At 38.5% G+C, this 14,739-nt stretch overlaps 1 protein-coding gene across 5 annotated transcripts in view; it reads left to right on the top strand.

The window, feature by feature from the left end:
• SPIRE1 (spire type actin nucleation factor 1) overlaps window positions 1-14,739 on the top strand; it is a 124,698-nt gene that overhangs the window by 84,545 nt on the left and 25,414 nt on the right. For all 5 annotated transcript variants that reach the window (XM_035318359.1, XM_035318360.1, XM_035318361.1 and 2 more), the window contains 4 exons: window positions 5,002-5,085; window positions 5,956-6,120; window positions 12,039-12,125; window positions 12,508-12,637. In XM_035318359.1, the coding sequence (XP_035174250.1) occupies window positions 5,002-5,085; window positions 5,956-6,120; window positions 12,039-12,125; window positions 12,508-12,637 (466 nt within the window). The remainder of the gene's footprint in view (window positions 1-5,001; window positions 5,086-5,955; window positions 6,121-12,038; window positions 12,126-12,507; window positions 12,638-14,739) is intronic.

The following is a 14,739-nucleotide window of genomic DNA, read 5'->3' as shown; positions in this document are numbered from 1 at the left end:
CAGTTGTTCTGTGACCCTGCAAGCAGTACCAGTAAATACTGGTGTCAGCAAGCAGCACAGCTAAGCATTCATGAATGGGCTGTGAGTGATGAACTCAGGACTGGCACCACAGCAGGTCCTAAAAGACAGCATGGGATGCTGGGCACCATAAGATGCAGGCATTGTCTTGTAGGCAGATATCTTCATCTGCCACAGTAGGTTTGACTTCTGTCTCAAAAATTTGTTGAAATGGATGTACATCATAGAGCATTACAATTAATATTCCTTCCAAACTCATTAAAATTTTGTCTAGTTTTATAATTGCCTACCTCATCAATTGCAGTTAAAGTCTATGTTCATCAAAAACGTCTCTATAATTTCATTATCCACAGTATGCCTTTTAATTAACCAAGTTTTTGGTAGAATACAGAAAAATCCCTCAGTCTGTCATCTTTGTACAGATTTTTTAAACAATGCCCCCTGTGATTTCTTTCCTGTCTAATCTAATAGCTTAATTTTTTTCAGTATGTCTGGATATATTTCAACCTGACCTGTATGAAAACATAAACCTTCCAAGGTCTAATTAAGTACATAAATAGAAATGAAATTGTTCCTTTTTTTTCCTATCTTTATGCTATCTAGAGACTCAGCTGGAAAACAGTTAATTAAAAAAGTAGATTACTTTCTATATAACATGGTGTATTATTTGTACAAAATATGGTTATACAGGTAGTTAGTTAATAGGTACCTAAATAATGTTAATGGCTAACTTATTTTACAAATACAGTCACTAGCCAAGTTACTCTTAATAGTCTCATGACCATAATAGCTGTTAAACACACTGCTGCTTGGATTTCCAAAAAGGACAGTTGGAGAAACTGATTCCCAAACTTTTCGGCCTATAACCTTGCCTCTGCTTCCACTTCCAGGCAACCTTTTAAATGAGGGAAAAGACTGGGATTTTTTTGTTTTGTTTTTGTTATGTGTGTCGCAGGCATTGTAACTCAGTAAGTGTTCCATACATTCGGTTTTTGTTTGTTTTTATCTCTTCTTTAATGTTTTTTGAGCAGCACAGTGACTGCTCTTTCCAGAGGTGAGCAAAGTATGTTGACCCACACCACTGTTTATGAAGAGCTTTGTCTGATATTCAGTGATATTCTTAAAACGACGTGAAGAATGAGGGAGTTTTTCAGGGACTGATTCAACTGACCATATTCCCTTCAACAACTCTTGAGTTAAAGGGGGCTTGGGTATCTTCAAAGAACTGAAGTAATGCTGCTGATCAAGCCCTTGGAATTTAAATCCAGGATGGACAGTTATATACATAAAAGTGTTTTTCCCCTGTATGCAGGTTATGCATTTTTAAATTGACAATAAATGTGCAATAATATCTTATTAGTTTCCCAGATATCAGCATAGGAATCACTTGCATCAGTGACCAAATGATCGAGAATATAAAGCAGGAGCTGCCATAGGTTTTGTGCTGAAACTGGTGAAAGACAAAGTGAAGATCTGGATTCCTGAAATACCCATCTTCATTAAAGTGTTGCATTTTAGGGAGCATTTTGTGGAAGCGAGCCCTTGACGCTGTGCTGACAAGTGTCTTATATAACCTCCCATCTGTCGCAGGCGCAGGAGAACGTGTCCCAAATGTGGGACAAATGTGGGACAAATGTGGGACACGTGGCAACAGCGAATCAGCTGCCTGCTTTTAATAGTGCAGGAAGAAATTTGAAGAAATTCGCTATTTCTATTACTAGCATTTGTCACAAAATGCAGCTGAAGAAAAAATGGCCAAGTGCTGTAATGGTTTAAAAAAGCCAGAGCTGTTGAAACGCTTGCTTCCTACACATCTGACCCTTATTTCGTGAACGTATGCCCAGGCTATAATAGATGAATCAGATCTGTGGTATGGGTTTGAGGTTCTGGGATCATTTAGAAAAACCCTTTTAAGATGTTTTTGCTTTCTGAAAAGGAAAACCATTTAGGTTATGTATTTATTACACCATAATAGCTTTCCTTAATCCATTGTCCCAAGGGTACATACAAATGGATACAGCAGCTGAGGTTACTCATAGGTTTTGGATCCCAGCTAAGTTCTGACAAACGGTCTGTTGTATTGTAAATGTTTTGGTTTCCATAATTTACGATTGCAGCAGATTCTGAAACCCATGGACACTGGCTGGGGATGCTGGAGGGAAATGATAATATTTCATTTAGTCCAGAAGTTTAAATACAATCATTTGTCACCCTGAATTGATTCCTTCCTAAGCAGCACCTGGCAGATGGAGGAGAGTTAAAGAAACCTTCGTAATGCATGGCTGCAAGGATAAAGTACTTAGTTTCTTTTTTCTCCCCAGTCTTCCAAAGCTTTCTCAATTTTATGGTATAGAAATTACCATTTATGGTGAGCTGCATTTAGGGGTGTCAGCCAGTTGAGTTGTGGGTAGGGGGAAACTATTCCTATGAAAAAGTGAGTATTTTCCCTGCAGATTTTCCTCCCTACACAGCTCCCTGTCAGGCAGAGTGGGTGGCTCTGTCGATGCAAGAAGCATCCAGAGCACCCAGACCCTCGCTTTGGCTGTGTCCCATGCTTATGCCAGCTCATTTGTGTCAAAAAAGGGCGCTTTGAGAGATGTACTTTGTGGCTGGTAGGTTTGGCTCTCAGCTCTTGAGTGTGTGGTAGCCAGCAGCACCCACACCTGTGCTTTCTAAAGTAGAAACTCTCCCTCCAGCTATGTTCCAGAGAAACTAATTAGATGGCTGCCTCCTTTGGAAGATCTCTCAGCTGTTCAGTTATGTGTGTTGTCCCCCCCCCCCCCCCCCCCTTCCTCCCCTTCTTATATTTTGTTGTTAAGAAAAATAGCTCATAGTCTTTTTAGTTTCATGGAATATTTACATCAGTCAAAGGCATCAGCCTGTGGGCATAAACCAGCCCCGTTAAGTGTATGGCAGGGAGCATGGCTGCTGAAAGGGGTAATTGCTGCAGGTGTAGTAGGATAGTCAAAATAAAGGTTAAGCAGCTGGAACGTGTTAATTTTTTTTAAATTGATAGGTACCTTCCAGTATGGAAAGGAGGAGCAACTCTGACAGTTGTGAGCTACTTTACTGCAGAAAACTTTTTGATTACAAAGAGAAAAAGGAGAAAGTATTAGAACGATTGTATATTTTGCAATTTATTAGTAAACATTAGCTTTTCACACAAAAGCAAGAAATTTACAGCTTACAGATACCATCTTTGAAATGGCTACTGCAACTTGAAAATGATATGGAGAAGAAACCCTGGGTGACAAAACAGGCATAAATGAGGCCTTCGTGTTACTTGATTATTGTATTATTGTTTGTTTCTTTTTTTTTTTTTTTTTTTTCCCCCTTGGAAAAAGATTATGGCTCATTAGTGTTAGACTGACTGCTGCCCGCAGCAGCAGGACCAGCCCAAGTTTCCGTACAACCATTCTTTCCCAGTTGGGCATCCTGCGGCAATGCCGCGAGTCGTGCCAAAATGCGCCCGCATTGTGCAATGATAGATGTGCTTCTGTAGCATCGGTGATTTATGACTTTTTAAGAGTCTTCCTGTAAATTATGTATTATTTTTCACAGGGCAGCGGTAGTGTTTCTTCATTGATGTGAAAGTAAATGTGTTACTTGCTTAAATAAGATAATAAATAATCCATCTGCTGTTTTTCAAAACTTCCGTGGTGGCTGACTCACATGTGCTGTCCCTGTTAGCACATGTGGTAGATGCACTCCAGTATGTTTGTGAATTAATCACTTTTCTAGTGCTTACATTTGTTCCATTGAAGTGGTTATGGTTTGGGAACTACTTACAGGAAAAAAATGTTTTACCAAATATGCTTATTTTAAAGTCTTCTGGGAAGCTCCAAGGCTTGAGACTCGCTGTTCAGTTCCATTAAAGGAAGAGCTGTGTGCTCAAAAGTGAGACAAATATTTTTAGTACATAAATGCATAAAACTCTGTCAGACCTTTGGCCTGTAGGTTTAGTCTCCGTTTTAGTTAAAATAATGAAGTCGTTAGCAGATTTAACTATCCTTTGTAATACATTAATAAGTAACAAGAAAACAGATCAAATTAAACATTGTTAAAAATTCCTGGAAAACCCTCTGTAAACGTAGAATGGAGCATTGAGAATGTATTTGTACTGCTGATTCCAGAACATTTCAATACAAAAGTAAAAGTAGCATTGTGATTTGCAATTCTTTGTGCCTAAGATAATTTCTCTAAAGCCACTCACACCATTTAATCTTTTGCCTGCATTTGGGTGTGCAAGCTTTGCCTGTTCTTTAGTTTACTGTAATTTTTGATCATTTTTCATTTTCTTGTTTATATGAAAGCTTTGCTTTTCCCCTTTGCAAACAATCTTTCTCATATTTGCATCATCTAGTCTTGTTCATAAATAAGAGCTTTATTTCCGACAGATCTGTTTCTCTTCCTTACATAGAGATTTGGGGATCTGAATAATAAAATCATAAAACTATGTTATACAGGCTGCTTAATGTCAACATAAATGCAAGTCTGTCACTATTCTGTTTAAAGGATTTCACATAGTTTATTTCACCTTGCAGCTGACTTTCTGGGAATTTCTCCTTCAACAAAAATGAGCTGTCTTGCATTTGGCAAGTAACAGTTATTTTGTTATGAATGGATTCTTACCAAGTCAGTAACCTTTTCTATGTTGGAGTTTAACAAACTTGCTACTTATTTTTTTCTGTGCATAGCTAAATTTTAGACATATTACAATTTCTCTGTATAGGTTTTTCTGGTATGCTGTTATTTGAAGTATTCTCATACTTAGAACTTCCGATTTTTTGCAGCATTGAAGGCCCGCTTTTCATTTAAGAGAAATATTCAAATAGCATTTCAAGTTATTTTTGCAGCATTACTATTCAAGTTATAAAATACTCAGCAGAATACCCAACAGTATCATTCAAAAGATAAGCTTCTGCTTTACTGTAAAGTAATGCCACCATTCAGTTTATTGACTAATTTTCTTTTTGTTTGCAGAATCTGAAGAAGATTCAAGAAATGGACAAAGAGGCAAGTGATGAATCCAGCACAGATCTTGATGAGTTAAAGAATGCTGACTGGGTAAGACAACAATTGAATAATGATTCAGCTTACCTGAAGTTGTTTGGTTTATGTTAAAATCGGTGTCTGTTGATTGATTTTGTGGTTTTTTTTTAGCGTATGAACTAGTACTAAATTATGACAAGTTAGTTCTAAATGGAATTTCAACCTTCCTTCACAGATAGATGAAATAATGTAAGCATCCAAGCATCACATTATTTCTGTAGACTCAGCTTTCATGTAGAAGCTTTTGCAGTTTAAAAGGCTGGTCATTTAGACAGGTATCATGCTGACTGCCCTTCAGAGAGGCAGCCAGGAAGTAGGCAGAGCCACCAGCTGAGTTTCTTTAATGGTGAAAGAAAAAATGCTACAGAGAACAGTCAGTAGCTTGTATTGTTTTCTATTTACTTTTTTGGCCAATTTATAGAGCAATATTGAGACATTCTTAAAAGTTCTTGATTTCAATCTCCTGATCTTCTGTCTATCACCTGTTCTTACTCCTTTCTACCCGTTCCCCAAAAATAATAGGGAAATGTTAGTATGTGGTAGGTGGAGCAAAAGAAAATTGAGTACCAAGAGGGTATTGCTAGACATGTATTTGTGTTTATTATCCTGGCCCAGATGCAGGACCTTGCACTTGGCCTTGTTGTATCTGGATCTACTACATGGAGATCAAATACATGAGTCTTGTTATATTCACAGTTAAAAATGGGCTTATCTAAAATTACCTTGTACAAAATGGGTCTGGTTGCTGTGTTAAAAATAAAGTGATAAAGCTCTACATATTTGGTGGTGTCCTGACAGGGTAATGAGCAACTTTAGTTCAATCTGTGTTCAATCTGTATGCAAGAGTAAGGTATTAAATAAAATTTTGCTTGCTTTTCTCTTCAGGCTCGTTTTTGGGTACAAGTGATGCGAGATTTACGGAATGGTGTCAAACTTAAGAAGGTTCAAGAGCGTCAGTACAACCCACTCCCCATAGAATATCAGCTCACACCGTATGAAATGCTGATGGATGATATTAGATCCAAACGCTATACCTTAAGAAAGGTCATGGTAAGTCAAGAGAATTACTAGAATTTGTCAAATCTGAAATAATTATTTTTATTTTATTTCCTTTTCCTTTGTTTTATTTCCTTTTTTTTCCATTCATTCATTTTTTTTTCTTTTATTCCTGAGAACCTTGAAATTATGATTTCATGTAGATAGCGTTCATGTTCACGGCTTTTATAAGGCATCTTGAATTACGGCAGGAAAAATTTAAAATTGTGAAAGACATTCCTACACATCATGTGCCTGAACAAATGATTTCAGTTGGTTTTATGATAACCTTAAGAGTCATATCAACAGTCCTGTCATGCTTTCTACTGAGAGATTGTGTTAGGCTTTTACTGGGGAGAACATTTATGTCGAGATACAACATAATTTTTGGAATAAATGTGGCATTCCAGAATACAAAGTGCTACCACGTTGTTATATGAGCTGTGATAGGAAATGAAAACTTACAGTGTTTGAAAACTTGTATTACCATGATGTGCTAAGAATTGTCAAGGAACACTTTGTGTAAAACATTTTAAACCTTCAATTTGTAGAAACAGAGCTCGGTTGTTTTCAGTGTATCATGATGCTACTTTCAAGTAGGGGAAAAAAACAAAAGAAGCTAAGGCAAGCTGGAGAGTGTTGATGGGTCTCCTCCTAGATGCTCGTGAAAGTGCATATAAGATTGACCCGTGGCACTCTTTTTATCAAATTATCAAATCAAATTTGACATTTACTGGCATCTCCTTGTTCTTTTATGCCTTTTAGTTTTTATTGTGTTCAACATAAAGATGTTCTTCCTGATAAGGCAGCAACTGATCTAAAAGGATCCTTATCCTTAGTAAAGCATTTTAAACCCCTTTGTCAGAGGCATGTATTTGGTCATTGTCAACATTTATATCTGACAATTATTTATGTTTGCCTGTTATTAGTTACAATAGAAACATCTTGTTAGAATATCTTGTATTCAACTATATTTGCATTCCTGAAGAAAATTTACAAAACCTTTGCTAGGAAGAAGGCCAGGATTCCACCAGAAAAATTCAGAGAGGAGAGAGACAGAAATCAAGCATTTGATCATTAGAAAAAATAATAGAGTAGGAAAAATTTGAAATTACTCCATGGAGAACAAATACATGAGTCCTGTTACAAATATAAAAGCCTTTTGTCTATGAAGTGAAAGTATTTTCCTAACCAAGGTGTGGGTTCAGACTATCAGACTATTTTCATTTTCTGCAGCAATTTTCTGTTGCTTAAATCTTAAATCAACAGGAGAAAATACGTACCCGGGAATGTTATCTATCTACCCTTTACGCTCGCAGTTCAGAAAACAGAGCTAACTGACCATACTACCCACTGCAAAAGAAGAAGTCACCTCAGGACCTTGATTACTGTATGCAATCAGGATAGTAGTTTCTTCTGGATGGGTACCCTTGGGTCATCTGATTTTGCTTTTGGCAGGCTGGGCTTTAATTCATCTTCTGTTGAGCAAGCTCCTGCCTCTTCTGAAGAGATTTTCTTCATTATGTTGTAGGTCTTGGAGGCACAACTGCTCTTCTCTTCATCCAGACTCTTGCTGTATGTGAAATCCCTGCAAGCATCTATTTTTGTCCTGCTATTTTGTCTGCTAGGTAGATTGTCCAAAGTGACCTCTGGGCATAAACAGGATTACAATCAGCTGTAGGTACAGGACTTGTAGTGCTGTCTCTGGAATTGCTGGCTTCATCTGAAAACTGCTGGTGACTGTGTGTTAGAAAACTAACTTTTTTCTTATTATAAACCTTCCATCCAGTAATTTGGATTCTCCTGCAGGGTCTGCTTCAAGAGCGTGCCAAACATGCACAATAAAATGTGGTTTGATATGAAATGCGTGGAGCCTGGAGGATTCATACAGAATTACAAGTTTGGTTAGATGTCATAAATACAGCATCGTTTAGCTGACTTTTATGGGTCAGAGCTAATTATATATATATTCCCGTCAGAGAAAACTGTCATGCTTCTTGAGAAGAGGAGAAAATGACAAGAGTCCTAAATCTGAATTTTAAAGCAGCCTGGGCAAGATGGATTATGTTTCTTTCTATCAGTCAAAGCAGATGTTTGGCAAAATTTTTATTAAAAACATTTTTTGCTTTACAGTTATGGGTAGTATTTTTAGAATTGATGGCTTGTGAAAATGCATGCCACTGAAGATAACAGGTGGATCATTTTTAAGTAAACAAAATGTTAGATGAAGTCTTTGCTCTTCTTATTACGACTGTAATGCTGTGTTTAAAAGAGTATCTTGATCTGTCCCTGACTGCTCAGTATTCGTAGTAAAAATTAGGGAAGGAACAGATGTTCCTGTTAGGTGCATCACTTAGGAACTATTTTGGTGTTTTAGACTGTCAGCAGTGTTAACAGATACCAATAAGTGGAGCTGTCTGTTCTCACAAGTCTTCTGTCATAGGGCAATTCTTCAAAATGTCTTGTTGTAAAATGTCACATTCTGGGCTTTTTGCAAATAACTGGTGTATTAGTTTCAGTGACCTCTGCACTTCTATTTTAGTAGATACAAAAATAATTTCAAATTTGTCATCTCTCCGTCCCCCTGATGCAGGAGTCTTTGTTTCTGTGGTTGTCATGGGAACAAGATGACTTTCATCCTGGCATTTTGTAATCTTGGCATGTTTGCCTTAGCAGCTTTAATGGCTTTTTTTTCCTCCTACAAAACACTGACTCCCAGAAATCCTAGGTATAGCAGCGAGCTTTACAGTTCTCCGTCATGCTTTAGGGCTACCCAAGGAAGTAGTGGCTCTGTGTAAGTACCGTGATTATTACAGGGGATCACAAACCGTAATAGATGTGCAGGTGCAGCAGCACGAATCCCGTGGTTTACAATGTGCAGTATCAAAGAATAGACACTGCTGCTTGACCTTTCTGCATGGAGCTAAATCAGAAAATTGATATGCACCATGTAACAACTAAAGCACTGTAAGGTGACAACTAAAGCACCACGCAGCCTGCATAATGAAATTTAACAAATGCCTATCTACTTACAATGCTTGAATTCAAAACCAGACTTTGTCATGAGCTGTTCTGGGGATGATGTAGCACATCCCCTCTGATGACGTCAGTGTTTGCAATTTCATTTTAAGTAAAAATTTCTAGATGGTACAAAACCATCAGTTTCATTTTATCTGTTACTTAGAGGTAGGACTCTTCTACTTAATGCTATCACCTTTTATAGAGTGAAAAATAAATGGCTGAGATAGTTCAGATCTAGCTGTTCAGATCTCTAAATTTCTGCTTGATTTTGTAATCATTGATGATGCTTTTCCCACATGGCCAGTTTTAATGCATACTGCTGTACAAAAGCCTTTTTATACACATGAAGATGTAGGATAGCATTACAGTGTTTGGAGGTAGTTATTTAGGTACCGGTTTGCAGTTTGGGGCAGTGTGGTATGTGAGCACAAAGATCATTTTGCTTGTATTCTGCATGTGTCGTGGCTGCATCTGTGCAATGCAGCTCTGATTTAAACTTTAATTGAGCCATGAATTTTAATTAATTAATTAAAAGACGCATGTTAAATTGCTCGTTACAGGGAGAGTCGGTTTGAGTGAAGAAATAGATCTAGCATGGACAGAGGAGATAAAACCTTCCCTTCGTTGTCTTTCCTGTCAACATCTTGTTCGGGAGCCGAGTATGGGAAGGGAGCTTCTGCTGGCACTCCCGATCCTGGCTTGTTGGCTGATAAACATCCACTTGCTTTGCCACCAGCTTCCTCTGCATCCTGTGGAAAATCACTTAAGCAAATCTTACTTTTCCCCTTTTCCAATCAAATGGAAATACTGATACTAATTACACTCTGGTGGCATTAAGTCAGTGCACAGAGTGCCCTGAGGTGAAAGGCTCACAGCCATGTATTATTTATTTCCTAGCGTGGTGCAGAGAGTTGCTCCCCAAGGCTGGAACTGAGATTATCAGCGTACAAAATGGCTGTTCTGATGGTAATAGCTCGCAACTTAAGCTATCAGCTTTGACATCTGATGAACAGTAACCTGGGGATGAGAGACTCACCATTTCATTAAGGATCCTGCATACCACGCTGGCCTTGAAGAACTGCTCAGTCCTTAAACAGGAGAAATCAATCACATCACTTAAAATAATATCCTCCTTATCATAAAATGTCAAATCACCATTTAATATAAATCTTTCCCCTTTTAATTTTTCCGTACAGTTTCTAGGAAGATGTCACGCCACGTGGTTTAGCAGCTTGCTGTTCTGTGCCATACTGCATCAAGGTCCCTCTGAGGAAGCTAATGGGGTGGGGAACAAATGGACATTAGACCATGTCTGGGGTAGGATACCTCCATAAAGAGTCCCGAAGGAAGCAATGAAACGTTCCCCTGAAGGAACTCTACATCCGATCCCCTATCAGGGAAGGGATGTGTCTTCGATGGGAGGCTGTCACTCTGCCTCAGCCCAGAAAGAGGGCACGTCCCAGGTCAGCAGAGCTTATGTGGAAGCTGCGTGGCATTAGTGAAGTTCAGCTGGGGTTCATGCTCCGGTGACCTTGTGGGGATGTAAACCCCTTTTTCTGACTGCAGCATTTCTCCTCGTTAGCAAACACACACGAGATTTGACAAAACAGAGCTGTCCTTACACGTGTTTTATGGCTACAGAGCTTGTAAGAAGAGTCTCCCAAAGAAAGTCTAACCATCTGGCCCTTAAAAAAATAAAGTGATGAAATCTGGGACATCTAGTCGAAGAAATACAGTACTGCAGGAATTTCTTTCACATTGGAGGACAGGGCTGATAGCCAGGTACTGTGTGGTAATATGAGGTGCCAGAAGGATGTATGGTGTAGGATGCTCTCTGACAGTGTGCTTGGGCATTGTGCCACGTAGGCTGAACCTGACAGATGGATTTCTTAAGCAAATCCATGCAATTATTCCCAGCTTACAATTCATAAATTCCTGAGATGATAGGAAAACTCCCGTTGCCTTGTTTATATTCCGTGCATGTAGTGAATTGTTGACTGTTTCCTGTGTTGTGTTATGTATGGTCTTACCTTCAGAACGAGATACCTGAGGAAGAAATGTCTGTCTCTTCAGATAAAAGCAAGCAAACAAGAACAACTCCCACCCAGCCCCTCTTCTGGTCTCTCCTCCCTGTACTTTCAGTGTCATGCCGTGGCATTCTAGCGACTTGACTTTCTGGACATATTGGCAAATTCTGCTTTACTCTTGAGTACCTTATTAAAGTGCAGGTGAAGAGGTGTCTATGAAACCATGCCCAGGGGTTTTCTCTCCTTCTGCTGGGATTTCCACACCAGGGCACCTCTTCGTGGCCAGAAAGCAGAGACAGGTTCTGGCCTGTCAGGGAAAAAACAAGGGGAGCTTATTTTTCATCCATTTCTAAAAGCAATTCATTGCTGATAGTCCTGGTGCAGTTTTTGCTTTCGTATCAGAGTTCGGGAGATGCTAAGTAGATCAAAAAACTGGGCTCAAAACCTAAGAGCAGACTGTTATGTGTAATGGTTGGCAGAGAGCCATGGTTCAAATAGATGTTCCTAAAAAAAATGGTCTTGGCATCTTTTCCTCCAAACGAGATGCGAGCTTTGTCTGCATTCTCCCATAGACCTGGTTGCAGCCTTGATACTTAATTCCATCATTTCAAAATCCTAAGTACTGCTGATTGATGCTGCTGGAACTGTGGTTATTCTGGAGCTATCTGCAAAGCTGAAAAGCTTTCCCTTAAGTCTTTGCTTGCCTGTGCTCTGCATACAGATTGTTGTTCTGTTCAGGACTGTTGGGATTTTATGTCTAGTGCAGGTGTCAGAACTCTGCAGGCTCTGCCAGGGATGTTGCAGATTTTCTTTTTGTCTCATCATCTGCACGAGTATCAATGCAAGACATGGAAATATGTGTGTATTTCGCTCTCTCCTTTTCAGGTCAACGGTGACATTCCACCTCGATTAAAAAAGAGTGCCCATGAAATAATCCTGGATTTCATCCGATCACGACCTCCGTTAAATCCTGTATGTAATCCAGCGTACTTCTTTCCGAACGAAAATGTGTCGTTTTAAAAAATGTCTGTGTTCAGGGAATGTGTTAAATATTACATTTTCTGACACAGTCTTTCAGAAATACTGATTTATGTATATAGAATGTGGTCTCTTGAAGAGCAGTGTGTGATGCCTTGCAGCAGCCAATAGCTGTTCTCACCAGCAGCCCTTTATCTCTGAGTCATGGAAAAATGCAATTCTCCTTCTGTTTTCTGTGAGTTTTAGAATTGAGTGCACATAAAATCCTATCACAGCATGCCACATTTTACTGTGTCGTTCTCCCCTCCCCCCAGTGTGACATCTGCTTTCAAGGGAGCACTGTTTTATGTAAATATAATTATCTTTATATACCAAGGCCTCTGCAAGAAAACTGAAACCAACCCCACCACGGCCACGCAGCCTTCACGAGAGGATATTGGAGGAAATCAAGGCAGAGAGAAAGTTGCGTCCAGTCTCACCTGATGAGATCAGGCGTAGCAGACTTGGTAAGTCCATTGCTAGTTTTTACCAGCAGCATTCACAGAAAAATTCCCACATAAGAAGCAGCCATATTAGCAGTATCTATGAAAATGTCACTGAAGATAGAAATTATTCTTGCCCATCCAGATGAGCAGTGCCTAAAAGTAACGCCTTTGCTAGGGCCATGTAGTCTTTGTGCTAAGTTATTTTTAAAAATAAGGTACTGTATGATTCAACTTGATCCCATCATGTTTTTAATGTAAGTATTAGATAAATTTAATGACATTATATTGCTTGTTAGATGTGACAGTTAATGTTAGATTTGCTCAGACTGGAATGGATATTGGTTCTCCCCAGTGCAATATTCCTTACATATCTGTAAGTATTCTTTACATGTCAGTTCTTAATTTTTTTCTCTTCATTTCTTGTTGTTAGCATCATCAGTTTCCTTACTTTATTTGAAAATCTGCTCTCATTTTGTTTGCTGAAAGTATTGCTTCTGTTTTGAATCTAAATCTTTGCTTCATTTTTTAAGTTATGGAGCATGTGCTTGTATATGTTTTCAGCTGATCAAATAATTAAGACTGTTACTGCAAAGCTGTTAGTTTCTGCAGTGTACATTCAACAACCCACTATGAAATTATACCAATATTACACTTTGCAATGATCACCAGTTCGCATTAGTTCAATGGTTCTGACATTGACAAAAGCATGACAAATGCAGCCTTACATGCTGACATACTTTACTTTAAAAGCATGGTATTTAAACTGCATTAGGAAAACTGAAGTAGCTTGATTTTTGAAGAGCAAAAGTGGCATTTTACGGTTGGAAAAGCATGAAATAATCCACGTGTGTGCTCTGTTGTTGCTTTTGCAGAATATTTGTGCCTGCCACATGTGCTTCAAGGCACGGATGCAGATGCAAGTGGATTGTGACAACCCATTCATTCTCTCTAGAGGAAAACAGTTTCATTAGCTGTTTTGTTGCATTGTTCTTTGATAGAGTACATTGTAGAGTTTGAATGCTTGGGTGCATTTTAAAATGCATGGTGCTTTGAATATTGTTTCTTTGGGTCTTCCAGCTTCTGGTTTGGATTCAATTTATGCTTGCTGTATCAACTAATGGTTCTAATAGCCCTAGACATTTTTCCAAATGTAGGAAGTTTGTAAAAACATGGAACAATTATTTGCTTTTCTTTCAAACATGAAACTTCAGTATTTCACACGTTCTCCATTTGGGAACTATCATGTCCTGTAAGAGGCAGCGAATTTGATCTAATAGATGTTTACAATTTTTAACTGATATAAATTAGAGGCAGCGAATTTGATCTAATAGATGTTTACAATTTTTAACTGATACAAATTATATCAAACCCATTTAGTAAACATTTTCTAAAAACAATCTTAGATTTTGGAGTTTTACTGGTTAGGACTTCCTGAACTGATTTCAGGGTATGGCCTCCAGGGAAGGATACCTGTCTCCCACCAATTCCTCCTCTTTTGTAATAGAATAATGTTTTTTAACTTTGGAACTGTGGTAATTCCCCTTCAGCCCAGCGAATTGTTTGGATTAAATTACTGGAGGTGTAAAAGAGGATGTGAGTTTTACTCCCCAACTGTAGCATTGAAGATTTTATTTTTTTTTATTGTGGAATTGCATGAAGAAGAAAAAAGAGCAAGGATCTTGAAGATAATTGCTTCCTATGTTGAAATGTGAGGTTTGGGTTTTTGTCACATTGAAATGATTGTTTCGCCCAGAGCTCCTTTCAGAATACAATGGGTTTGTGCAGAACTGGGGATGGAATAATGCTAGTGACCTTGAATATGATACCCATAGATCTGCCATATGGTTTAGGTGACCACTGAATGTAATTTAGTGTGGCAAAATGTAAGGCAAAAAGATAGAAGGATTGCAAATCTAAGAAGAAGCACAGTGTGGGACACTGGTACCATCTGGACAGAAATATTTGTTGATATTAAAAAAAAAAAAAAAAAGTATTAGAATGGAAAATTTGGGAGTATGTGGTACACTCCTCATGGCCCGGAGTTACTCATTATTGCCCATTTTATAGCAGTCAAGCACATAACTACATTTGAATGTCCTCTGCAATATGAGTGGACCTGTGGC

Source organism: Oxyura jamaicensis, chromosome 2 (genome assembly GCF_011077185.1).
Source record: "Oxyura jamaicensis isolate SHBP4307 breed ruddy duck chromosome 2, BPBGC_Ojam_1.0, whole genome shotgun sequence".
Classification (NCBI taxonomy): domain Eukaryota; kingdom Metazoa; phylum Chordata; class Aves; order Anseriformes; family Anatidae; genus Oxyura; species Oxyura jamaicensis.
The sequence above is the reverse complement of the archived record's forward strand: the minus strand, read 5'-3'. Positions and strand labels throughout refer to the sequence as shown.